This window comes from Natrix helvetica, assembly GCF_964273705.1.
Source record: "Natrix helvetica genome assembly, chromosome: 6".
In the NCBI taxonomy this organism is placed as follows: Eukaryota; Metazoa; Chordata; class Lepidosauria; order Squamata; family Natricidae; genus Natrix; species Natrix helvetica.
This window is the reverse complement of record NC_138553.1, coordinates 76,188,174-76,216,071: the sequence shown is the minus strand read 5'-3', so window position 1 is coordinate 76,216,071 and position 27,898 is coordinate 76,188,174. Positions and strand designations below refer to the sequence as shown.

The 27,898-nt window shown below is 43.0% G+C and overlaps 1 protein-coding gene and 1 long non-coding RNA gene across 3 annotated transcripts in view; one reads left to right on the top strand and one right to left on the bottom strand.

Annotated features, from left to right (window-relative positions):
• Window positions 1-27,898, bottom strand: part of LOC309394640 — a 253,769-nt gene that overhangs the window by 164,277 nt on the left and 61,594 nt on the right. The window lies entirely within an intron of this gene.
• Window positions 1-27,898, top strand: part of LRP6 (LDL receptor related protein 6) — a 71,503-nt gene that overhangs the window by 17,699 nt on the left and 25,906 nt on the right. For both annotated transcript variants that reach the window (XM_081957946.1, XM_081957947.1), the window contains exons 4-10: window positions 6,694-6,890; window positions 8,600-8,731; window positions 11,297-11,693; window positions 13,385-13,556; window positions 23,707-23,923; window positions 24,809-25,098; window positions 27,290-27,516. In XM_081957946.1, coding sequence (XP_081814072.1) covers window positions 6,694-6,890; window positions 8,600-8,731; window positions 11,297-11,693; window positions 13,385-13,556; window positions 23,707-23,923; window positions 24,809-25,098; window positions 27,290-27,516 — 1,632 coding nt within the window. The remainder of the gene's footprint in view (window positions 1-6,693; window positions 6,891-8,599; window positions 8,732-11,296; window positions 11,694-13,384; window positions 13,557-23,706; window positions 23,924-24,808; window positions 25,099-27,289; window positions 27,517-27,898) is intronic.

The following is a 27,898-nucleotide window of genomic DNA, read 5'->3' as shown; positions in this document are numbered from 1 at the left end:
CTAGAGAACATAAAGTGTCCACAATAGGGTGATTTGAACCTATCATTTATGCCTCAAGAGAGAGCTTTGGGCTGATTTGTTCTAGCATCGTTTGTTTCCTTGGCTGTCCATGATATTCTTGGGATTGTCTTCCAACACCAAAGTTCAGAGTCTTCAATGTTCTTCCTCTTCTGCTTCTTTAAAGTCCAATGCTCACTCCCATAGATTGTGAGAGAGAATATCATGGCTTGCATTGTTCTGATTTTTGTAGGTTGATACAAGGCAGTCCCCGACTTACGATCACAATTGAGCCCCAAAGTTCTGCTGCTAAGTAAGACATTGGTTAAGTGGGTTGTTGCCCCATTACACGACTTTTCTTGGCACAGTTGGTAAGTGAATCATTGCAGTTGATAATTTAGTGATATGGTTGTTAAAGTGAACCTGGCTTCCCCATTGATTTTGCTTGTCAGAAGGCAGCTAAAGGGGATCGCATGACCTCGGGACACAGCAACAACGGTCATAAGTATGAACCAAATGCCAAGCATCTGAATTTTGATCACATGACCATGGGGATACTACAAAGGTTGTAAGTGTGAAAAGGGATCGTTAAGCCACTTTTTTCAGTGCCGTTTTAACTTGGAATGGTCACTAAATGAACGAGGTCATAACTTGGAATGGCCACTAAATGAACATAAGTCGAGGTCGACCTGTACACATTTCAGCAATTGTATATTTCTTCCGAAGCCTTCATGGCTGCCCTATGAAGTGTTCGTCTCCAGCACATTTCTTGACTGCTCTTTCCTTCACTGTTGATGGTTGAGCCTAAAGAGGTTGTCCGCCACTTCAATATCACCATTGTCGATTCTAAGGCTGATTTATCTAGTTGGATTCTCACATTCTGTTGTCTCTCTACAAAACAATAAAACACTGTACGTCTCAAGATTGGTCGGAAATAAATATTCTAATGCAGTCCGTGCTTTTTCTGAATTAATAGCCATATCAAAAGTACAGATTAGTTATAATTAATGATTGTAATTGGCAGGGTTATAAAGAACCAGGATGATTCATTCTATAAATGGATAGTTACACGTTTAATTCAAAGAAGTTCCTGGGAGTTAATGGGAGAATGCGGAAAAACAGTGGAGTAAATTCAGTTAAGTCGTAGGAAAAGGAAGAATTCTGATTTTAGAATCTTATTTCACCTTTTTTTCCCCTAGCTGAGCCCTTGATCAGTTGGCAGATACCTGGTAAAGAGTGGCTTATGCACTTCAGTAAGATACTCTGGAATTATTTCTTAGATCCCAGTCCAAATCTCTTTCAAATATTGGATTTTTGCCTGGTTAATATATGAGATTAAGGGCTTTATTACAAGCCTTTCAGACAGTAAAACACTCATACAGGAAATACTGTCTCCAGAAATAGTCATTGTTCTCATTAGTGAAGCTAAACAGTAGTTTAAACTTTCCTGACTAATGGAAGAATCTGTTTAAGACAATCTCTCTAAGTGTAGTGGTGACCTGGATCCAATCAACTAATGGTTAGTGCATCTTCTGGACATCCCTTGCAAGTTGCATATTTGAAGAAATCAAGATGCTTGGAAGAAATACATTTCAGTATAGCCTCAAAATAAGGTCGCTGTAGGAAAAATTAAAAACGCAGTAACGTGACTCTTGAGTTATGTTGCCAAGAAGGGGTTAATCATGCTAAGCCTTGTGCAACTTTTATGAATCTGGTGATGGCATTTGACTCAACAGATAGAAATAGGCTGTAGCAAAAGTTCTACCATCCTTGTTTTTCATCCTGATTTTTCTCAATGTCATTTTATATATAGATATTTCCCCCTTCACTTGACTCTGATTATTTTGTATTCACCAACGGTGCCCCCTTTGTTAGGACTGATCCTTCGCTGTTTCCAGGGCGGCCCTATGGGACAGATCTAAACGCCTTGTGAATCAGTTCCTGCCCATGAGTCTTGAGTTTGACACCCCTGTCCTAGAGTAAATTACATGCAGTTCAGTTAACATGAATGAATTAGTCTTGTCTTCTTTCAGAATGTTGTTTTTGAGTTCCCAGTCTAGCTAATAATCTTCAAATCCTCAGAGGGATTCTTTCTGGGTAAGTCAGACCAGGAAGTCAACAGCACAGGAGGACTAAAACTATTTCATTTGGCTATAGTAAGAGAATTTTGCAAGTCTCATGCACCTCCTCCAGTTAATTTGGGAGGCATTTCCTGAGCCACTTTTTAATATTATCTTGAGTCTCTGGACTTTAAAAAAAATGCTCTTGCTCCTTTAGGTAACAGTTCCTGCATATTTGTGGCAATGTCTGTTCAGGTCTGGATCCAAGTTCTGTGCGATGACTAAGGGTGCTACTTAACTAGGGCCATCTAGATATGGCCACACACTAGACTAGAGGCAGTGTGATATAAACACCGATGCACAAATTGCAGAATTTTAAGGAACAGCTTGAGGAGGAAGGAAAAGAGACTTGAGAGGACCAAGAAACAAAGGAAGAAAAGGCTTCTTTGTTCCTGAAACATTATTTATTTATTATTATTATTACTATTATTATTATTTATTTATTATTATTATTTGCAAATAAATCCCAGCTCTTTTATTAGCTTTGTAATTCCAGAATGCAGGCTACCATATTTTGCTTTACAACTCAGTTTCTGCATAGGATACAACTGTTTGGGCAGTTGTTACCGATTTTTTGAGGTCTCCCCTGAAATACTTGCTTGCATTTAAGTGTTTCAGCAAAATAGTCTTCTCTTTTTAATTGTTCTTTTCATTTCCTGGCTTTGTGGAAAATTGTACAATGACTTAAAAGTTCAGGCTGTGTGCATGAATGCATGGGTTTATTTAATTTAATTTATTCAATCCCCAAGACGTGTTTCTAGGCTTCCAAGAGGAGACATTGCTTTATTGAAAGGATCTGGAGTGACCCAACACTGTTGGATCAAATTCGCTTGGCTGAAGCCTCAGGAGATAGATGGTCCCTCAAGTCACCAGGCCACAGGCAATCTAGAACTCCATAGGTCATTAATAGCATCTTGAATTGCATTGAGAAACATATTAATAACCAGTTCACCTCAGGAAGCAGAGATAGTTACATGGGCATACCAAGGCGCACCAATTACTGCCTATACCACTTCATTTTGGACCAGTTGCTCAGTGGTCTTAAAGTGAAACCCCATATAGACCACATTGCAATAGTCAAGTCTTGAAGCGACATAGGGCCTGATGGCTCCTGATCTAGGAAGGAACGCAACTGATACACCAGACAAAGTTTTGCAAAGGTTTTCCTGACAGCTGCAACCTGCTCATTAGCTGTAAATCCAGCAGTACATCCAGATCGAGCACCATTCTTTAACGGAGAAGTGTGCCCTGATGGGGTAACTCTTCCCACCGTCTAGAATTCAGTCCTGAGGTTGTCTTAGCCCTCCATCCTTCCAAGGTCGGTAAAATGAGGACCCAGATTGTTGGGGGGCAATTTGCTGACATTTGTCAACTGCCCAGAGTGTGTTGTTAAATCTTAAGTATTGTTGCTATTGCTATTCGATCCAAGGCTAAAGATGGAACACCCTGGGTTCTGGATGGCTGTAAATCCATAGCTACTACAATAGGATTGAATCAGAGATAGTTCTTCCCCATAGATCCGTGTTGGTGAACCTATGGCACAGGTGCCACAGGTGGCACGTGGAGCCATATTTGCCGGTACGGCAGCCCTCAACTCCAGCGTGCATGCGTGCCCCGGTCACCTGATTTTTGGCCTTCTGGAGGGCTGGGGGAGGCCGTTTTCGCCCTCCCCAGGCTTCAGGAAAGCCTCTGTAGCTTGGGGAGGGCAAAAACTCCCCCCATGTTGGGGGGGGGTGTCATGCGCGCACAATTTTGGCATGCCTTTAGAAAAAGGTTAGCCATCACTGCCATAGATAATTTGTACAATATCCAGACATTAAAATGGGACCTACTTATTTTATTTGCTGCAATGGTGCCATAATTCAACAGAAATGATATGCAGTAATCTAATTTCCCATAAGAAAAGAGAAGTATCAGAATACTGACTAAAAAAGAAGTCATTAACTTAGGACACGGGATTTGCTTTGCCAAAGGTTTCTTTTTCTCCGGGAGAACAAGTGCATTTTTCAAATAGTTGTTTGACAATACTGAATTCCAGAAGGACTGAAATGCAGGGCTTATGTTTGCCTGCTAAAGAAGAGGAATCAATTAATCCTCGTTTCACCTTGCAGGAACAGCCCTAATGAATAGTTAACGTATTCCTAGTGGAAATTAAATTCACTTTATAGTTAGTCTCTGGAGAAACATTCTTCCTAATGCGATGAGTGTTTTTGCATTCTCTGTACTGTATGTTGGAGGACAGAATAAAATTTTAGGAGCGACTCACCATTTACTGGTAAACTCTTTCTGAATATTTGCACTCAGTTCTGATTAGAACAAATTAGTGTTTGAGAGGAGAAAAATTAAAACAACTTCTATTTAGAGATGCAACAATGGTAGGGATTTATATGTTTTAAAATAACATAATTTTTTAAAAAGTCCAATAGAATGTAATGCTAAACAAAATTTAAAGAAGTTTTAAAAGTATTCTGTATTCCTAACTCATAGAGCATTTAATAACTGGTTATTTCAGTTACGTTTAGCATTAGTCCATGTTTTTCTATTAATATTAAAACTGGAGGCTAAAACATATGAAGAACGGTTGCAGGAACTGGGTATGTATGTCTAGTTTAATGAAAAGAAGGACCAGGGGAGTCATGATAGCAATCTTCCAATATCTCAGGGGTTACCACAAAGAAGAGGGAGTCAAGCTATTCTCCAAAGCACCTGAGGGCAGGACAAGAAGCAATGAGTGGAAACTAATCAAGGAGAGAAGCAACTTAGAACTAAGGAGAAATTTCCTGACAATTAGAACAATTAATCACTGAAACAACTTGACTCCAGAAGTTGTGAATGCTCCAACACTGGAAGTTTTTAAGAAGAGACTGGACAACCATTTGTCTGAAATGGTATAAGGTTTCCGGCATGAGCAGAAGACCTCAAGGTCCCTTATGCTATTCTATTCTATTCCATTCCACTCCACTCTATTCCACAGCTGGCTTATAAATAAATACAAGACTGTAGCAGGTTCTTAGCATTAAAATGTGTCTGAAATACCATCATTTCAGGCACATTGTTGCACAGACTTAAATTCAGAACTCAGCAAGGTTTATTTGCAAATAGGCATCTCTACAATTTGTGCAGTTCCTAACATGGAAGGGAAAAAGAGTTTGACTGGGTGAAATCTTAAATATTTATTGAAATCTAATTAAATGATCGCCATCAGAATCTCATTCCTAAACGCTGATAATCATTTCCCCTTTTAAAACACAAGTGTTACACCCAGCATGATTTCTTTCCAGGGAAATTGAATATGCCTGTTCTAATGGCCATCGTCTTTTCTGTATATCCAAGTAGTCCTTGGCTTACAATCATTTGTTTAGCATTTTTTTGAAATTATAGTGGCACTGAAAAAAGTGACTTGTGACTTGGTTGTCACACTTATGATCATTGCAGCACCGCCATAGTTATGTGATAAACATTCGGGCACTTGGCAACTGGCATGTATTTATGATGGTTGCAGCATGCTGAGGTCACGTGATCACAATTTGCAATCTTTGAACAAACTGAATGGGAGAAACTGGACTTGCTTAATGATGGCCTGATTCACTTAACAACTGCATTTATTCATTTAATAACCAGGGCAAAAAAAAAATGATAAAAGTGTGTGCAACTTACTTAACAACCTCCTTGCTTAGTGATGGAAATTCTGGATGTTAAGTTGAGGACAACATTATCTAATGCAAACAGTTTGCTGAACAGAGCTTACTTTTGAGCGGTCTAGAAGTCTGTTTTTTGAACCCATTCTGGGAAATCCTCCTGTGGCAGACGCAGTTTGCTTGTGGGAATTAATTTATATGGTGGCAGAAAAAAAAGCTTGTCGTCCTGATTAGGTTCTGCAGTCTTGTGGCATTGCAAGCCTCTCTCTTGCCCTCTCTGGTCCCGTTAAAGAATTACTGTGTCTACTTGTACACTGATCTGTACAAATTATATTAAACAAAATTTTAAGACTTAAATGGTGAAATGTTTCATCAGGCTCATGAATTAACTCTTTTAATGAACCCTTTTAATTCTGCAGTGGCGCAGTGGCTAGAATGCAGTACTGCAGGCTACTTCTGCTGTCTGCCTGCAATTTGGCAATTCGAATCTCACCAGACTCAAGGTTGACTTAACCTTCCATCCTTCCAAAGTTGGTAAAATGAGGATCCAAATTGTTGGGGGCAATAGGCTGACTCTGTAAACTGCTTAGAGAGGACTGTAAAAGCACTTTGAAGTGGTATATGCAGTAAGTCAAAGTGCTATTGCTAATATTCTGAAAATAATGTTAAGACTTAAATGGTGAAATGTTCCATCAGACTCATGAATTAACTCTTTGAGTTCATTCATGGGCTAATATTCTACTTGAAGATTAATTAAAAGGAAGACAATCAGGCTTCTCAGCTGTTTCAAGGAGAAAAGATACAGGTTGCAAATTTCACACTTCCATCTTGATTTCAAGAGGTGGGCAGGGAAGGTTCGAGAAAGATGTAAAATGCTGGCCTCCTCTACATCCAGGGAGATAATTTATGCCGCAATCCATGTTTTATTTTATTTCCAGGCAAGCTGTGATTAAAGGATCCCTGCCACATCCATTTGCTCTGACGTTATTTGGTGACACGATATATTGGACAGATTGGACGACTCGCTCCATCCTGGCCTGCAACAAAAACACGGGACAGAACCTGCGTGAAATACATTCCAACATCTTTTCTCCCATGGATATCCACGTCTTCAGCCAACAGCGGCAGCCCAGTGGTGAGTTCCTCTTGCTGTTCCCAGAATGCCCAATGTAGAAATTCCCATTTGTTTTGTGGGGTTTTCAGACTGTCATATGTACAGTTTATACAGTGTAGGTACCTAACCACTGTGCTTACTTTGCGGGGGGGGGGGGGGGATTAGGCAATATTTTTCTGGTTGAAGAAGTTGAATAGTAAACAGAAGAAATTGAAGACTTAAAAAGAACAAAGGAAACATAGCTAAATTTAATGTACGTTAAGTGTAGTTAATTTTATTTGTCAAACAGAAAGATCAAGTGCCTTGGTCTTTAGTATATTTATTTTTAAATTTGCCAATTTGATCTTTAAATTACAGGAAGAAATGCCCAAATTCAGTCATTTTTGCTATCCTATTTTGACTAGAGTTTGTCACAGCCACAGATCGGTCTATGGATGCCTTTTCCTCTTATTATTGGATAAAGATAGGTGCAGAGGAAAATTAAAATTCAGAAATGCTGCATATATCTTTCCAGTCTCTGTTGAACAAGAGCTTAGTTAGAATACTTGCAAAATCTGATGGTCAAGGAATGCAGAAAGATGACTTAGGTATAGTCACTTTTAAAATGATGCATTGAACGGCTTAAATATTGTGTACAGTCAGTACTCGACTTATAATCGGTTTTTTAGTGACCGTTCTGAAGTTTCATCGTAACTGAATAAAGTGACTTGCAGTGGATCCTTGCAATTATGACTGTTGCAGTATTCCCATAGTCACGCAATCAAAATTCAGGCGCTTGGCAACCGGCGTGTATTTATTATGGTTGCAGTGTCCCGGGTCACGTGATCACCATTTGCCACTTTATTTATTTAACTTAACAATGATAGCAAAAAAGAAAGAAAGATTATAAAATTAGGCATGATTTCCTTAAGCACATTGCTTAGCGAAATGAATTCTGGTCCCAGTTTTGATCATGAGGATTATTTGAAAAATGGGTTTAGACCAACCATATAAAGAAATATGACCATCTAAGTTTCTCCCTACTTATTGGAAGATTTGAACATTCCAGAAAAAAACTTAAAAGTTTACCTGTTCACAAATGCACAAGAGAGACTCTCTCTTCCCAAGTGGCGCTATTGACTATTGAGTCCTTCCTGAAGGAAAGTTTTCTATTCATTTTGAAGGCATCTTCTCTCTTAGTTGGCCTCCAAGAATAGAGGTGGCTGTGGTTCGGCCTACATTTATAGGAAGCGAGAGAGAGCAAATGTTTTCATGGACTACGCCAGTTGTGGCGTACCTTTTCAGCACCAAGGGCCCAAACTTGGTGCACACATGCCTGTTTTTTGGCTGTTTTCAGGCTGTTTTTCATGTTGCTTTCAGGCTGTTTTCTGGCACTCTAGCGCCTGTGAAGACCAAGTGGCCGGCGCCAGAAGCCAGAAGGGTAGCTGGCAACGATGCGCGTGCCCACAGAGAGGGCTTTGCATGCCACCACTGGTTTGTCATCACCGGACTTGTTCTAGTAGAGCTTTCTGTTCCACTGTACATAAACATCCAGCGGCGCATATCCAGATCCACTGTACATAAATGTCCAGCCCCTGCAGTTCAGATACAGCCTGTAACGGGGTGTGCCTTGAACCGCTTTGGAGGATGTTCAACACCCATATTCCATTTTATCTTTCACCCTTTCCCCTCTTGATAAGGCAGGTTTGCTACTAACAGGGCGACTTTTCTGTGCTTTCTGTATTTGACAGCTACAAACCCCTGCAAGGATAATAACGGTGGCTGTTCCCATCTGTGTTTGATGTCTCCTATCAAGCCCTTTTATCGGTGTGCCTGTCCCACAGGCGTGAAACTCCTTGAGAATAAGAAGACTTGCAAAGATGGTAAGTTGGGCATAAGCACTAAGCAGGGGTTCGCCATCACAGCCTTAAGCATTAAACCAGATTGGCTCCTAATAGGGGTATGAATGCCGACGGTAATTTTCCCTGACTAGGAACGGCCATAGGTGATGAATTGGCCAAAATTAGTAGTTAAAAAAAATACCTCTCTTATCTAATTTTGATGAAGCAGGATTTGGAAAAAGGCATTTTCTCTTAACACAGTAATAATTCAAACCACGCAGGCTCTCTTGTAGTCAAACTTTCCCCCCCCTGCAACTTGTGTGGAATACTGTGTGGAATTTATAACATTTATACTATTCAGCCCTAATGGAGAATCTATGCAGCAAAGGTGAAATCTGTCTGACCTCACTAGTGTAGTTTCCATGACGACTAATTTTTCAGGGAGGCAGGGAGTTCTCTCAATTTATAGCAGAGAGAAACCTTTTTGTAAGGCCCTCATTTTTAATTCACCCCTTGAAGGCCCAGTTGCCCTTTGCTTCCTGTTTCCAGCAATTCCAAAAATCTTTAGGGAAAACATTTTTTTTAGGAAATTGCATAAAATTTAATCTATGGCTAAGTGACTTTTATGGCTGATAGCACTGTCAGGCCACTTAAGTTCAGTGGCTGCCTGCTTTAGAAACAGCCCCTTAATCATGAATGTGGACCAAAAACTCTGTTTGCTACTACTTAGTGCCAAAATAATCCTAGAGAGCAAGAGCCAGCCAACGTAGAGAGAGAAGAAAAAAAATGGGGCCACTGGTAAGATGATCTTATAGTGGCTTACAGAGTTGTCTTAGAGATGTTTGTGGTGTGTAAAAACACTCCCTGATATTGGTCATGCCGCTCATATGTGGTTATGGCTCCCCCCCCCCCCCCCCCCGAGGTATGATACAATCTTGACTGAAGAATCTGTCGGTTTGGCTTTTGAAAGAGCAGCCAGAATATTACGCACATCCTTGGCACCCATCTGTTTGATCGGTTTGACCGCCATGCTGTCCAAGGGGATCGCAGGAGTCTTCTCCAGCACCAGAGTTCAAAAGCCTCCATTCGTTGGTGCTCAGCCTTTCTTATGGTCCAACTTTCACAGCTATACATTTGCAACTGTAGCCTTGACTATACGCACTTTTGTTGGCAGGCAGTGAAAATGAAATCAACTTTTAATTCCTAAAAAGGAAACTGCAAATGCTTTCCCCCACTCCCCCCACGTGGGTGATAGGCTATTGCCTAAAAGTTAGGGGTGGTCAACATTTTCAGTTGAAAGCTGATGCAATTGGAAGGTCCGGGGGGTGGGGGGTGGGCACATCTGTGAATTTCCCCATGTTGCTGTTCATACAGATTTATTGCCTGCCTCGATCAGGGTTACTGCACAGCGGAGCACAGACTTTGGTGATGTATCTGGGAGGAAGCAGAGGGAAAGCTCCCCCCTCCCAAGCAACCTGCGGTTTTAAGTTGCTGATATTCCACCACAGAAAAGCATTTGTTCTGAGCAGGGCTGCAGGATGGGAGAGGGAGAAATTGCTCGCTGCTTCCTTCCTCCTAGGAATGATTGCTAGCACCCCAGTGTCCTTAGTATTGGGACACCGGGCATCTGCTTCTAAAGGCCCATTGATCAGTTTGACAAATGGCTCAGCTGGAGTATCTACCAGACATCTCTTCCCATTTCTAAGCTGATCAAAATGATGAGTTCAGAAGGCTGTTCGTAATAGCAATAGCACTTAGACTTATATACTGCTTCACAATGCTTTACAGCCCACTCTTGAGGGGTTTACAGAGTCAGCCTATTACCCCCAACAATCTGGGTCCTCATTTTACCCACCTCGGAAGGATGGAAGGCTGAGTCAACCTTGAGTTTAGTGAGATTCAAACTGCCAAATTGCAGGCAGCCGGCAGTCAGCAGAAGGAGCCTGCAGTACTGCACTCTAACCACTGCGCCACCTTGGCTCATAAGCTGTTGATGGCAAGTGGGGGTGGGGGGGGAGTCCAGAGTCTTGAGATGGCCAGAAGGAGGAAACAGTGACGATCCAATCTAGGTCAGTCCTAGATAGGTGGAGCCCATCCTCAGGGAACTTCTCTACACTAGAATGTGTGACTTGGGCTATTCCGTGTGTTGTATTTATATGGTTGGCTGTGGCTTCCTATTGATTGATCGATAGGTGTGCTGATGGCTAAGGTTTCCTTGGACTGCCAGTTCTGGGCTTCTAAGTACTTGACAAGCTGGTGATAAATCAGCAGTCCTGTTGACGAACAAGAGGGCCATTTCTCAGGCTTCAATCAATTCCCTGGCTACCTTTGTACCTGCTCGGCCAACAATTCAATTTGCCTTCCTTCGTAGGAAAGATGGAGCTCTTTCTCCCACCAGACCTACCTTACAAAGGTTAACGGCTTCATTCCTTCCTTTGCTAACATTTCCCTGCTGCTGGACTCATTGACTGGTGGTGGGTCAGTCATTGGCTATGCGTGACGTCACTGGGATCTAAATAACCATGACATTCCTGTATGTTTTCAACAAAGAGGCAGGTGACCGCAGAAGTGATTTTAATTTTAAGTCGTTGGGTTTTGTCTATACAGGAGCCATGGAGTTGCTACTGCTGGCCCGAAGGACCGATTTGAGACGGATCTCCTTGGACACTCCGGATTTCACGGATATTGTGCTGCAGTTGGAAGACATTCGTCACGCCATTGCCATTGACTATGACCCCGTGGAAGGGTACATTTATTGGACAGATGATGAAGTGAGAGCCATCAGGCGTTCGTTCCTCGACGGCTCGGCTAGCCAGTTCGTTGTACAGGCACAAATTGCACACCCGGATGGCATTGCTGTAGATTGGGTGGCCCGAAATCTTTACTGGACGGATACGGGGACAGACCGCATCGAAATCACACGACTTAATGGGACTATGAGGAAGATCTTAATCTCAGAATACCTGGAAGAGCCGAGAGCTATAGTTCTGAATCCTATGACTGGGTAAGGCCCATATTTTTATTATGAAGGTTCTTTAAAAAATTAAGAAATACCATATTCTCCCAAGTCAAATCTACCGTTCATTTCAAGGTGCTTTCCCTGATTTGAGAATATGAATCTCCCTTATTTACTGACCATGAATAATTTCTGGTGGTGACTCTCAGTTCCAGAGTACTTAAATTAGGATTATTTGGGACCAATAGGAGCTGTCCAGCTTGCTTTAGAATAGCCATAGTTCCAAAGAACATGTCTGGTTCATCCTCCTCCAAAATGAGATTTGATTTACAATGTGAAACTTATCACGAGAAATTTAGATTTTAAACTGAAGATTATCCTGGAATATAAGGCCCCCTTTAAAAGCGGCTGAAATTTCTACAAGGATTTCCTAGGCTACCGACCAGGCTGCAGGAGATTGGTTGAAACCGTAATAAAGTCCAAAAAAAAAGTGCAGCCCATCTGTTTGATCCTCCGCATTGTCACCCCAGGGATCCCCCACAGTGCATCATTACACATTTTCCGAGTTGCCTGTTATGAGCTATTGTGAACCTGTTTGAGTACTGATCTTTCCCCCCTTCCTTAAAATAGTGAACTGAGGCAGTTTTAAATTGCTTCCCATTCGCATTAGTCGTTTTTTTTTTTTTTTTGCAGCCCATGGGTGTAAAACATTTTAGTTGCCCCACAGATCTGCAACTTGAACGTATCCTGCATCCACCTCTTTAAAACATTAGCTTTTATGATGTCTTTCTAATCACCCTTACACTTTTAGAAAAAGGGGGGAAGAATAATGGTCCTTGGGAATTTTTCCCCAAGCAAATAGAGAGGCTGATCTAATGTTGGACAAGATCCAGCTTGGTATAGCAATAGCACTTAGACTTATATACCGCTTCACAGTGTTTTTACAGCCCTCTCTAAGGGGTTTACAGAGTCAGCCTATCGCCCCCAACAATCTGGGTCCTCATTTTACCCACCTTGGAAGGATGGAAGGCTGAGTCAACCGTGAGCCTGGTGGGATTTGAACTGCCGAACTGCAGCTAGCAGTCAGCTGAAGTAGCCTGCAGTACTGCGCTCTAACCACTGCGCCACCTCGGCTCTAGTGGCGGTGTAGTGTTGAAGGCACCTGGCTAAGAACCAGGAGACCGTACGTTCTAGTCCAGGGGTGTCCAAACTTGGGAACTTTAAGACTTGTGGACTTCAACTCCCAGAATTCCCCAGCCAGCATGGCTGGCTGGGGAATTCTGGGAGTTGAAGTCCACAAGTCTTAAAGTTCCCAAGTTTGGACACCCCTGGACTAGTCCCACCTTGGACACGAGACCAGCTGGCTGACCTTGGGCCAGTCAGTCTCTCTCAGTCCTAGGAAGGAGGCAATGGCAAACCGCTTCTGAACAACCTTGTCAAGAAAACTGCAGAGGCATGTCCAGGCAGTTTCTGAGAATCGTTCAGGATTGACAAAAGAAAGGGGGGGGGGGAATTGTATATGTTCCATGTCCACGAAGTACGCATTTATGAGAATTATATGGCAGATTGTCACGGGAGTTCCACCAGACAATTTTGCAGATACGTTTTAAGTCAAAATAATTTAAAACTGCAGAGAGCACAGGCCATTGCCAAAGTTTGGCACAGTTTAGTCTCTAATCAATACTACTACATGGTTTTTGCAGTCCCTGTTTTATTCCATCTTACCCTTTTCCTTTTAGCTACATGTACTGGACCGACTGGGGAGAGATTCCAAAGATTGAGAGAGCTGCATTAGATGGTTCTGACCGAGTTGTACTGGTAAATACCTCTCTTGGTTGGCCCAATGGATTGGCACTGGATTACATTGAAAACATGATATACTGGGGAGATGCCAAAACAGACAAAATTGAGGTTTGTTATTTCCATTTCTCTTCCTTAGTCCAAAATCCAAATTACTTCCTTGAGATGTGCTATTTGTGTCAGTGGCTCAGCTTATATTCCTGATGAGAAATGAATGGGTAGCATCAGTTACGAGTAGACAGATGTTAGAATCAGAATCAATGATGGTTGGATTTACATATTCATATAATCTGCTGATGTTCTCCAGTCATGATCTAACTTTCCTGGTGCTGCCCATTGAATCATCTATGAAAGATGAGGAGTCCTAATGGTTTATGAACAATCCTGAGGAAACTGCTGAATAATGCCACCAATGTTGGAAGTCCCTAGTTTTCAGCTGCTGCCACAGCTGCACAATTTTTAAGATTCCAACTTGTCAGTTTAGCAGCTTTGTATTTGCTGTTCTAATCTTTCAAAACTAGCAACCGAATCCGGGATTGACTTGCAGATCTTTTCAGCAGATTTCGGCAAAGCTTCTCTGAAATAAATTGTATTATAGACAGAAACATGTTCCTTCAGAAGGCTGAGAAAAGAAAAGAAAAACATTGCTCTGTTGGAAGAAATGTCCTTCTGGGTTCAGTTCCAAGTGGGTAAAAAGACACTGGATTCATGGAAGTTGCTTGGAAAGAAGGTTTAATGATGATGGACAATACAATACAATAGCAGAGTTGGAAGGGACCTTGGAGGTCTTCTAGTCCAACCCCCTGCCTAGGCAGGAAACCCTATACCGTTTTCAGAGAAATGGCTATCCAACATCTTCTTTCAGTAATTTGGACAGTAGCTTCCTAGAGATAATCCTCAAATTGCAACCAGAATTGGGAACCAGAATTTCAGTTGTTAAGCAAGACAATTGTTAAGCGAGTTGTGTCCAATTTTAAATCTTTTTTTCCATGGTTGTTAAGTGAATCATGAAGTGAATCACTAACCACATCCGGCAACTGGCTGGAAAGATCTCAAATTGTGATTAGATCACCCTCTGGGATGTAATCTCATATTGCAGACCATGGGGATGCTGCAACGGTTGTAAGTGTGAAAACCGGTCTCAAGTCACTTTTTTTTTCCAGTGCCGTTGTAACTTTGGATGCCCACGAAACGAACTGTTGTAAGTAAAGGACTGCTTGTAGAACAAAGACACAAACATTTTGCGGCGCGTAAAATGACATCAGCTCTTAAGGCTTCCAATTTAAAACGTGTATGCGCCTATATTGTTTGCTTTTCTCAAGCAGCCTTTCTCAGGTGACAGTTTTGTAGAATAAAGGAAAAGAATCAGGGCTCTTGCAAATGTTGTATCTTAGATTCTCTCCCCCCCCCCCCCTTTGTGTCTTCCACATGCTTGTGCGGTTTGTTTTTTTTCCAAGGTTGCTGATTCATGTTGCACTGTGGCTGTTCCCCAGATAATAAAGCCTCCACAGGGACTAATGAATATTGGCAGGGGTCTCAGCAGGAACCTTTGTTCCCTATTTATCTGGCAGCCTGCAGCCTGCAGCTGAGGGGGGCGGAGAAGAAGGGGGAAGTCTGCGGTTTGGGGCTTCCTTCTTTATCTCAATCAATTTTCTCCACCTATAAAACGTCTGTAAAATCGGTTGGCTGTTTATGAACGGAGACAATTCCTCACTGGCTTCCTTTCTTTCCCTGTCATGCCACGAGGTTAAAAATGCATGATCTGCTTCACTCGGTTGGGATTACATGTTCATTTTCTGCCCGGAGATGAAATTGGAGGGGGCGGGGCGGGCATGAAATCACCAACGCGGCCAGTCTTAAAATGAGGATTCTGTTCAAAACATCCAGCACTGATGGACTCATTGTCTAAACAGTCTGCATCCTTTTAGCTGGGTCTCCGGGAGTTTTAATTTCGATCTTTGTGTTTTTTATTCAGTGAAGGTTAAAAAAACCACCCTAACACACACTGTGTTGAGCTTTGGAGCAGCCTTATCCCACCTCCAAAACATTAACCATTGTCTGATCCTTATGATCTGCCTAATGACTGGCTAGGTGGTCATATGACTGGGTGGGCATGGCCAACTTGATATCGCTTCAAGGGGTGCCTCATCGGCCTCTACTTCTCCTTCCCCTCCCAGCCACTCCTCGTCTGCCCGCCCGGGCTCCTTAGGGTCCCAACAGGAAGCAGTTGCTGGAACTAAGCAGCCACCACAAGAAAGAGTTGGCAAAACAGCTGGCTCAGTTCAAATTGGATCTGACCGAGAAGGAGGCTCAGCAGAAGCATCTCACTGAGGACTACGAGCATGGGCTTCCCAAGTAGGGAAGACCTGCAGGAGTGCAAGGCCAGGTACTGGAGCCTGGAGGCTTAGCAGGCTGAGATGGTTAGCCAGTTCCAGACCATGATGTAGTCCCACTGGAACAAGGCCCTCCAGCTCTTCGCCACCAGCGGCGCTTCCCTCCAGCTCTTGCCCAAAGCCCCGCACCAGGAGGCTGACGCAGACCCTAAGTTGGAATTTCTGCCCCCCTCCGACCCACACAGAAAGACCCCGAAGGGGGAGACTCTCTGCAGCAACACAAGCATTCATTGCGTGTATCAAGCCCAGGGGCCATAGTTTGAGAACCCCTGGTTTAGTGGAATATTTAAAAATGCAAATAGTTTTTCTGCCGACCACCAAAAAATTTTCACAGACCACCAGTTGGTGAGCGCTGGTCTGATCCATTTTTACGATATGGAATAAAATCATCTCCTTTTCCAACGCTAAGAGTCCAAAGCAGGAGAAGGTACCAGATGTACTTTTTGGAAAGCGTGCTTCATTCCTTTCCTCCACAGGAATTTTTTTTGGGGGGGAACGGGGGGGAAACAAACCCATTATCCTAACCTTTGTGATTCGTTTCTTCTCTCCAAGGCAGCTTTATCACAGCTTTATCACGCTTTTGCTCGGTTCCTCCTTCCCTTTGCACCACTTTTCTAAGAGAGAAATGAGGCTTGGAGAAATTGACCAAGTGCCAGGGTTTGTGCAATGAGGGAAGAATGCAGACGAAACAGATCTCTCCAACTTGCTGCTTACTGTAATTCTATGCCGGTCAAACCATTCCAACACATCCTAATGAATTTTGATACAGCGTGTGTGCCTGAGGCCCTAATTTCACAGCCCTTTCCCAAAACATTTTAAAGTCTGTTTCCAGGCAGAATATAATGCTAATAGTACATTTGCATTACAGTCAGTCTAGTAAGATTTACTAAAAGTAGTAATGCCTGCGACAATTGCTAAAGATTAAAATTTTGTATAGGTCTTTAAAATATCTTCTGGGAACAGGGAAAGCAGACGCAAAAATAATTCCATCTATTATGGAGAAAAGGCAAACTGAACCTTCACAATATAGATAGCCCTCAACTTTTTGAGGAGCTCTCCTTGAAGCTATAAAAAAAATGCACAGAGGCAGTGTTAAACTTAAAACAATTTCTGCGATCCATTCATGCAAAGATTTCTGAAAGAAGAATCACGTGAAGGAAGAAGGAGGTTTTGTTTCCATTTTGTTTTGTTTCTGTCCTTTGCTGTTCTGGTTTGTGGTGTTTTCTCTTAATAAGTTGGTTGTTGGTTGTAAGCCGCCCAAAGTTGGGAGGAGGTAATTAAAATAAGTAAACCAATAAATAAGCAGAAGTATCAATTGCCCTGCAGGGGCATCTATAGAAGTCAAGATGAGTTTTAAAAACTCATGATGGCAACTACACATGAAAAGTGCAGGGGTTTGGTCTTGGCTGCCATAGTGACTTTTTTGACCCACTTCAGGGTCAGGTTTCTGGGTAATTGGGATTCATCAATCCATGTTAATGCTTTAAGGAGCTGAACCTTGCATGAGAGGCTATGAGGGAAAAATATTTCAGTAAAGCCATTCAGAAGCAGCCAAAAAAAAAAGAAGATTGGCATTACTTGAAAATTGATTGGCAGGTTATTTTTTTTTTTTTAAAGAGATGTATGACTTCAAGAGCAATTCAGTGTTTTTGTACATCTGTTGCCCTGCAACTCTGAATTGGCATGTTTGCTTGCTAATAAGTTCTGAAGCAGGACATCTGTGCGCCTGGAGCTTGGTCACTAGCGTGTGATGTGGAAAGCCACATATGTTTTCTGTTGTTGTTTTTATCCTTGTAGTTAAGAGCCATCTTAGATTATGAAATCCATCCACGCTATGGTTAAATTCAGCTCCAAGGGTTCAAGAGAGCGGCTGAAATTTAGATGAGCTTCTTGTCTACAGACTTTGTGGTTTCTCTTCTTTGAGAAGAAGGCTTACCGTATAAAGCTATTGACAATGTAGGGTTTTTGGCACCGATGTACTGAATTGCATTGAAATGTTCTTCTCTGCCTCGTTTTCTCTTCTTCTCAAATACCCTTGTGAGGAGCCAGGAATTTTCCTAGACGATCTCTATTTAAGGAATATGAAATACAGTCTCAAGAGTCAGGAAAAGAACAAGCAGCTGTTACTTGCAGCCTGTTCTCACTTTCTGTTCGTAAATCAATATTCCTTACTTGGGAATTTAAACTGTGTTTCCATCTAAAAGCGGGGGTCTTTGTAATTGAAGGACTTACTGTGAGAGGTACTTGGTCATCTTGAATGGGTGAAACAGCTTGATCATCACTTCTGTTCTTCTCCAGAATTACTTAGCCGAAGTAGCCTGCAGACAGATTACTATCTTGTCAGCCATCTTGAAATACTGGCATTTCTTTCTCATCTTTCCTTGGGATTGATGCTTGCTAGGTGAGAGACAAACCCTTTTACAGTAACTAAAGATGGAAGTTGGCCAACATAGAAGAGCTGGTTTGGCATCCAATGAACGGGTCTGCTTGTGGTGTCGTTCCTATGGGCCATCTTTCTCTGATCAGATGATTGTGACATGAGATAGTGTTTTAGTTTATTAGAGAAAGTGTCCCTTATCTCTCTGTTTACTCCAACACTTTTAACACTCAAGAAGTGAAAGATGCTAGTTTTTAACCTGGTATTTTAGCACAGGGTTTCCAGCCTGTGAGACGTGGGCCACTACTAGGCTGTTGCCTAATGACAACCGGGCCATGTGTGTGGTAGGCTGGCGCATGTGCGCACGCACATAGCTCAACCTGCCTGCCCCTCACACAAAACCATCCCTCTGCCCCCCACCCACCCACCCCCGGACCGGGTTGCCAACCCAGAAAGTTTGGAGAAGGTTGTTTTAGCAGACAGCAGTAGAGAAAAGGATTTCCTGCTCCCTTCTCAGCCAGCGTCTATTAAACATACCAGATCTGCACTTTCCTCCAAGAGGAAATCATAGATAATAAATGACTGAACAAGCCACTGAACTGGAGCAGGAACATCTGGTTGGAAGGTGCACCATCTCTGTCACCTCAACTTCCTTGGTTAGATGGCTCTCTGAAGGGAAGGAAGCCCAGCCATGACCTTCCTCCCTTTCTCTGCAGCAGCCTCCCATCCAATCTCTCTTATTATAATGTTTGGTTCCACTTACTGTCTCTCTCCTTGACCCATCCCAGAAGTTCAAAAGGAAGCAGCAGTTAAACACAGAAAAAGAAACTTTTCTACCATTGCATGAATTCAAGCATGGCTTTGCGGTCACCTCTCCAGCAGCTGCTCTCCACACTTAAAGGGCAGTGGCTCTGTTACCTTGTGGAACAGGAAGATGGGCTTGGATCTGCTACCTGGTTTTGAGGAATTACTCATCCCATAACAAAAAAAGTTTGCTAGGTGGAGAGAATTTCATTCTTTTCCTTATAAAAATAAATGAGTAAAATTGGGCAGGAGAGACTAAACTCCTCCTGATTGCCATCTGGAATAAATTGTAGGAATTCTAATGTGGGCTGAAATAGCGCTGACCTCCATTTTGGACCCTTTCTCCAAGTGATACTTTTGGCCTGAGTGTTTTTGCAAAAGAAGCAGATGCTTTAAGGGGCCAGCCATAATAAAAGTGTCAATTCATCATTTTTATGAGTTCAGTAAAGTTTTAAATCCAGGTTAGTGGTTGGTGTCAGTTTAGAAAAATAAAATTGAAGTAATAGAATTTGTCAACAAGGCTTCCTCATTTTGTGATTGGGATATTTTTCTCTAGATATATTGTAGACACATTTTTGCATTTGTCCTGATTCTTTTTTTATATATGTAGCTGTAGTTTTTAGTAAGAATTTTTACTATCAGAACAGTAGAAACTAGTGCAAACTAAACTTAGAGAAAGGGAATAGACAAAGAAAGAATAAAAAGTACAAGCAAAAAAAGGATGAAAAAATTGCAGTATTAAAGAAGTGACTTCCATTTGTATAAACAAATGTAATCATTCTTTACCCCCAATATGATTACAAACAGATCCCATCCCTTATTTGTAAGCAAATTCCTAAAACGTCTATTTTTCAATCCGTAAAGGGTTGCAGAACTTTTTTTTAAAAAAGCCTTATTTTAACCTCAATCAAATAAAACAACTTTGTAATCCTTCCTTTTACTTCTAACAATCTTCTAAAGATTGAATCTTTAATTTAGTCAAATATTGTCATAGTATTTGATTTTTTTTCAGTTCTTTATCCCATTGTACAGTTTTCCCCCCAAGGTTTTAATCCCCCTCTTTTGTAGATCCAATAAGAAAACATTTCCAGGTCATTCTCTTGGATTCTATTTATATTTCCCTTTTAATTTTTAAAAGTTATTTTGTATATCCAGTAAAGTGGCCTTTTCCAAATCATTCTCTTGGCTTGTAATTTATAGTTCCACTTTCAGTGCTTTCTTTTGGACATAGTCTATCAAATAGAAGCAGACATCATTACTAACACTGTTGAAGCTGTAGCTGATAATTTCTGGTCCCATTCTTCAAAAAATATCTTTTAATTAATTTATTTATTTATTTTATTAAATTTATAGACCGCCCCCTCTCCCCGAAGGGACTCGGGGCGGTGTACAGACACCAGATTAAAACCTAGTATAAAATAGATACACTTAAAAACCAATTAAACAGTAAAGCTGTACAGGGTAATAAAAGTTAAAAATCAGCTTAAAACAACCCCAAAAATTGAAAAGTACAGAATTGAGGGACTAGATCGGGATTAGGCCAGGCCCGCTAAACTAAACAGGTGGGTCTTGAGCATCTTACGGAAGGAGCGGAGATCAGTGGTTGTTCTGATGTCTCGGGGGAGGTCATTCTAGAGGGTCGGGCCCATCACAGAGAAGGCCCTACTCCTGGGCACCACCCTCTGGCACTGCCTCGTGGACGGCACCCGGAGGAGCCCCTCTCTGTGAGAGCGGATCGGTCGAAGGGATGTATGGGGCAGGATACGATCCCGTAAGTACCTTGGTCCTGTGCCATGGAGCGCTTTAAAAATGATAACCAGTACCTTGAAACGCACCCGAAAAGCCACAGGTAGCCAGTGTAGCCCGTGCAGGAGAGGTGTTACGCGGGAGTACCTAGGGACTCCCGCAACAATCCGCGTGGCCGCATTCTGGACCAGCTGCAGCCTTCGAGTGCATCTCAAGGGGAGCCCCATGTAGAGAGCATTACAGTAGTCCAGCCGAGACGTCACAAGTGCATGGGTGACTGTGTGGAGGACATCCCGGTCCAATAGGGGACGCAATTGGCGCACCAGGCGAACCCCTTGCCACGGCCGTCACATGGTCGTCCATTGACAGCCGGGCATCTAGGAGGATGCCCAAATTGCGAACCCGATCCATGGGGGCCAGCTGTTCGCCCCCAATGGCAAGTGATGGACATAACTGGTTGAACCGGGGTGCCGGAAGCCACAGCCACTCCGTCTTGGATGGGTTGAGCCTGAGTCTGTTACCTCCCATCCAGATCCGCACGGCTTCTAGACACCGGGACATCACTTCGACGGCATCGTTGGGGTGGTTCGGGGTAGAGATGTACAGCTGGGTGTCGTCAGCGTACAGGTGGTAGTCTACCCCAAATCCATGGATGATCTCGCCCAGCGGCTTCATATATATGTTGAACAGGAGAGGTGAGAGGACCGACCCCTGAGGCACCACACAAGTGAGCGGCCTCAGGGTCGACCTCTGCCCCCCTGTCAACACACATTGCGCTCGGCACCGCAAAACGGTGCCCCTCACCCCCAGCCCCTCCAGACGATGCAATAGGATACCATGGTTGATGGTATCGAAAGCCGCTGAGAGGTCTAATAGGACCAGGATGGAGGAACAGCCCCCATCTCTGGCCCTCCAGAGATCATCCACCAATGCGACCAAAGCCGTCTCCGTGCTATGGCCGGGCCATAATAACAATAATAGCAGTCCCATAGTTTATAACACTCTCTGGGCAGTTTACAGTGCCAGCATATTGCCCCCAACAGTCTGGCTCCTCATTTTACTGACCTCAGAAGAATGGAAGGCTGAGTCAACCTTGAGTCCCGTCAAGCTCAAACTCTAGGCCACTGATGGCAAACCTTTATTGGCACAGAGTGCCGAAAAGGGAGCGAGCATGCGAGCACATTTCGCATGCTCCTCTGGGCTGCGACCCGGAAGAGGAGCTACTCAGGGGACATGTGCATGCTGGAAAATGAACTTCCTAGCTAGATAGTCTTCTGCTTACTGGCGCACATGTGCGAATCAGCTGGCCGGCATGCATGCTCATGCTGGAAAACGGAAGACCAACTCTTCTAGTATCCAGCACTGCTGCATGCACGAAGGCCAGAAACCCAGAAGAGGAACAGGCCACACTGCATGTGCCCGGCAACATGGTTCCGTGTGCCACTTCAGGCATGCGTTCCATAGGTTCGCCATCACTGCTCTGGGCTGTGGGCAGTGTTAGCCTGCGATACTGCATTTTAACCACTGTGCCACCAGTGGTTAACCAGTGGGTAAGGTTTCTGTTGTCATTATATTTTGTGTCATTTTATAAGTCCCAGTTTGAATCGGTATTAAAAACAGGCTTGTTTCTTTTTTCTCCTTCTGCTTTTCCTTCACTTTCCTCTCCTCTAGTATCCAGGTTCTGAAATCAGTAAAGTAATTTATCTTTGTTATGTCTTGCAAGAGTCAGCATAGCCAAAATAAATCTATTTCCCACGAGAAGCTATTTGTTTTTTACAGTCAATTCCAAACTCTTATGCTAAAGGAAGGTCATTGTTCCCAATTTATATGTACCCTTAATATGCTTATTTAAATCAAAATCTTATTTAGTTTTTTTCTTTTTTGTTTCAAATTCTTTCAGTTGTTAAACTTTTCTTCTGAAGGCCTCTAATTACTTTAGGAAGGTTAAGAGGCAGTTTCCAAAAGTGATTAGAAAGTGAGGTTTGCGAACTTCGTGTCCTTTAAAAGGCTCCCCTGTGGTTGTGAGCAAGATGGCTGTCTTTGCCTCCCAGCACTTACCAAAGTAGAAAATTGTTGGCCTGCAGCTTCCTTGTGAGGAGCAGTCATCCGAAGCACATATGGGCAATCTCCTTTCCTTTCCTTATCCAGAGAGCTTCCAAGGAATCAGTCTATTCACCGGTTAATTGTTAATTGGTTTTTGTCATGGTTGTTAGCTCCACTTTCAGAGAGACATCTTTAGTTCTTCAAACCTCTCCTGCAACTATATCTCAATTCATTTTTAAGTGGGCAGATACAATATGAAAAATAGCTTTGGATTAATTACATGTTTTGGCTCAATTCCCAATTATGGGAAATATGAAACCCAGGCAAATAATCCCGAACTTATTTTATTGCCGTAAGTAATTTTGCTTCATCACTAAAGCAACAAGGAAGATGTAGCTGTAGTGGGCAAGACAGTAATCACCACTGCTCAGTGCAGAAAGGACTTGCGAATAAATAATGAAAAAAGGCCTCCCATATTCAAGGCTGGAAAAATAGCATGTCAAAGTCCATTGGCTTAAAAGAGTTGGAGAAAAATACCCATGACTTGAGATCCTGAGTCAGACATATATATATCAATAGTACTTAGACATATACCGCTTCATATAGACTTATATACAGCCTTCTCTAAGTGGTTTACAGATTGCAGAGCTGAGATTTAATAGCACGTCCGATGTGAAGTCTAATAGCTTCCAGTTAGGTGTAATGGAATTTGTAGCAGGAAACGTTATCAAAGGAGATTGTTTGGCCAATAAAGTTTGCAGAAATGCACATGTTTATTTTCTGAGTTACAGTTTGAGATTCATTGAACTGCATTGTCTGACAAGAATTGCATTGTGCAAGAAGGCGAGTTTGAGCTTTCAAACCCGTCTTGTGTATGTGTGTGCTTGTACTTGTGAAGGTCATGAAAACAGACGGAACCAGCAGAAGAGTCCTTGTGGAAGACAAGCTTCCCCACATCTTTGGTTTCACTCTGCTGGGGGACTATATTTATTGGACAGACTGGCAAAGAAGAAGTATTGAGCGGGTTCATAAGCGGACAGCTGAAAGGGAGATCATAATTGACCAGTTGCCTGATCTCATGGGCCTCAAGGCTACCAACGTCCACAAGACCATGGGTGAGTGTCTTAAACATCTAACTCCTCTCCCGTAAAGCAGAGAGATTATTTTGTGACCATTTACCTGCTTTTAAGTACCCCAACCACAAGGATAAGGAATTTATGAGGATTTGAAAATTCTCAATACAGACCCTTTCAATACTGTCTAAAATTGAGGGGTGGAGTAGGTATTCAGCAGGTTCTGACCACTTCTGGAGAACCGGTAGCGGAAATTTTGAGTAGTTGAGAGAACTTGTAAATACTACCTCTGACTGGGCCTGCCCCCATCTATACTCTGCCTCCCGAGTCCCACCTGATTGGGAGGAAATGGGGATTTTGCAGGGGAGGGAATGGAGATTTTACAGTATCACATGACCCCAGGACACTGCAATGGTCATAAGTATGAACTAGTTGCCAAGCATCTGAATTTTGATCCCATGACCATGGGGATGCTGCAAAGGTCATAACTGAAAAATGGGTCATAAGTTGCTTTTTTTTCAGTGCCATTGTAACTTTGAGCAGTTGCTAAATGAACTGTTGTAAGTCGAGGAGCATCGGTATTTGTAGTGGAACAAGTGGAAAGTCAGTATTGCCACATTTTCTAACAGACTGCATTAGCTATTATGGTGGGACGTGGTCTGAAGTTGCAGGAGCAAGTGGCTCTTTCCCAGGAAGCTAAGAGGCAGCAGAGCTTGGAATGTCTGGTGGGCAGGAAGAGGAGAGGGATAGATCTTTCCACGGAGCGAATCTATAGTTATTGCAGATAATTGCTTTAGTCGGGCAAGATTCTGTCTGTGGGCGAACAGCAATACACAGTTCAGAAGTAACTCCATTCTTTGGACCTGACAGCTAGGGAGCAATGATAAAGATTTAGCAACGTTCAAGATTTTGTTTCTGCTTTCTTAGGTACAAATCCTTGTGGAGAATCCAATGGGGGCTGCAGCCACCTCTGCTTGTATAGGCCCCAAGGATTGCGCTGCGCCTGCCCCATCGGCCTAGAGCTCCTGAGTGACATGAAGACCTGCATTGTCCCAGAAGCCTTCCTGCTGTTTTCCCGCAGAGCAGATATCAGGCGAATCTCTCTCGAGACGAACAACAATAATGTTGCTATTCCACTAACAGGAGTCAAGGAAGCCTCTGCCCTGGATTTTGATGTGACTGACAACCGTATATATTGGACAGACATCTCCTTGAAGGTAATGTGGTCATATCTTGACCTTGGTTAGCATATCTCTAGTGTGTTACTAAACTTGATTGAAGAATATTTTATCAAGCTGGACTCACCAGACCAAGTCTTTGTTCTTGTAGCAGATAGGTAGAGTCCAGATGTTGGAGATGTTGTTAAATCTTCTCTTCTCTCTCCTCTTCTAAACAAAGTACAGGTAGTCCTCGACTTACGACTGAGTCCCAATTTTCTGTTGTTAAGTGAAACATCTGTTCAGTGGGCTTTGCCCCATTTTACGACCTTTCTTGCCACAGTTGCTAAATGAATCACTGCAGTTGGTAAATGAGTAAGCCGGTTGTTATGTGAATCTGGCTTCCCCCCTTGACATTGCTGGTGAGATGGTCATAAAAGGAGATAATGGGACCTTGGGACACAGCAATGGTTGTAAGTATGAACCAGTTGCCAAGTGCCTGAATTTTGATCACAGGATCATGGGTATGCTGGAAAGGTCATAACTGAAAAAAAACATCCTATGTCACTTTTTTCAGTGCTGTTATAACTTTGAACGGTCATTAAATGAACCGTTGTAAGTCGGCGGCTATCTGTAGCTCCTCCTTTACTTTGCTAATGCTTATTAGTGGTATCATTCCAAAGAAGAGACAAAAATGAGTGTCTGGTTCCCTGCTACAGTACTGTTCTGACTGAGGCTTCCCAAGAGCACGAAGCAAACTCCTTGTCCCGGCAAAAAAACCCTTTTATTAATTGACTGTGAATTCTGCTCATTCACATCCAGCAAAGTCTTTTGAGGGAGGATTTACAGTCACGGACCTTATCTGGCTTGGAGAGCTGCCAGGCCAATATCTGCAAAACTTGGCAAGGAGTCTTGGAGAATCACAAACCAATTAAGCGAACTAATTGTCTCCAGCAAACTCCCTTCCCCTTTCACTCCTCTTTTATTCCCTCTGGGAGGGGCCATTCAACATTCCCTTGTACCTTTACTCCCGAGTCGACCCTTGTTCCTTAACTGTTCCCTTCTCCTGGCAGCTCTGTGCATACGCACAGTGGGAACAGGCTCCAGTTGTTCTTCTGCCCCACTGATATCCTACTCCAAAGCAACTGATAACTGTCAGATGGCCCTGATCCCCTCTCTGCCTCCGACACAGAGCCCTCATCAGAGCCTTCCCCAGAATCCAGGACTGGCCCAGGTTCCTCCCCAACCTCCTCACTGTCTGAATCTGCTGCCAGCTCTGCTAGCGGGCCACAACAAATACATAGGAGATCTCAGAAATAGCCATATCCTCGTATGGTTTACCAACTTTATGTTTGCTGACCTTTGCTGACTTTAACTGACATGACTGGGGAATTCTGGGAGTTGAGGTTCCCGCAGCTTAAAGTTGCCAAGGTTGAAAACCCAGCTCTATTAGGCAAAGCTCCCTCCCTAACAGACTACCTCTTCCCTAACATAGCGATCCCCAGACTGTGATCCGATGAAATTGACAGAATTCATAGCCACTGTAGAAAACATGCTGTCTGGGAATTCTGGGAATTGTAGTCCTGGGATATCTGGAAGGAGTCAGCTAAGAGAAGGCTGGACGAAGGGCTATGCAGGTTGCCAGCCATAAGGGAATACCTGCTCATTGTCTTTGTTGAAAAGTATTTTTAAATGTGGACTAAAGTGAGCCTCCAGTTTTCTTCTAGAGCAGGGGTGTCAAACTGAGAGCTGCGGGCCAGATCTGGCCCACAATGTGGTTAGATCTGGCCTGTGGGGCTGCCCTGGAAACAGCAAAGTACTGGCCCCCAGTGTCTTGGCCCTGGCCCAGGCCGAATGGCAGCCATCTGGGCTGGAACATGGTCAGCCTTAGATCTGCAGAGCCACCCTGAAGCCAGTAAGCCCCCCATTCTGGAGACAGTGGATCCCCCCACCCAGGCCACCACAGGCGCATACACACATACCCCGACACGAGTGATGGTGAGCTAGCCACGCCCACCCAGTTGCCTACGACCACATGGCCATGGCCATGACAGCCAGCCCCACCCATCCCCCAAAGACCAACCCCTGACCCCTGTGAATCAGGAAAGGGGGATCCCAAATCTGAGTTATCCTATTGGAGATCGAGCTCTATTTGACAAGGAGCTTTGTTTGTTTGGATCCCTTCTCAAATATACTGATAGGTAGCACAGGCACCTCAATTTTCATGCCTCGCCTTTTCTCTTTCTTGCAGACCATTAGTAGAGCATTCATGAACGGAAGTGCTTTGGAACACGTGGTTGAGTTTGGATTGGATTACCCAGAAGGCATGGCTGTGGATTGGTTAGGGAAGAATCTCTACTGGGCAGATACGGGAACAAATCGTATCGAAGTGTCAAAATTGGATGGACAACATCGCCAAGTTCTAGTCTGGAAGGATCTTGACAGCCCTCGGGCGCTGGCTCTCGATCCCGCCGAAGGGTGAGCCGCTTGTTTACTTCTTGATATTAAGCAATTAAATTGAATTTATAATCTATTTCGTGAAGTCTGAGAAATCAGCCCTAAAAATTCCATAAGTTATTGTAAGATACCCACCAGTTTAAGATGGTTTATGAAATTGAGCAGAAATACATCTATAAATCAAAATAAGGATAAAATACTGTGGATACAATAATGCACTGGATTTTATAATTGGGTAATTCCATTTACGCCTGCCATTTTTCCTAGCTATTTTATTATTTACTTTTGTATAAAGAGCTCCCCTGAATTGGCCAGCCAGTGCAATTGTGCCAAATTAGTTTAAAATTCAAAGTTTTACACAAATGAGCAGATACAGTGATAATCTTGTACAAAAGTTCCATTC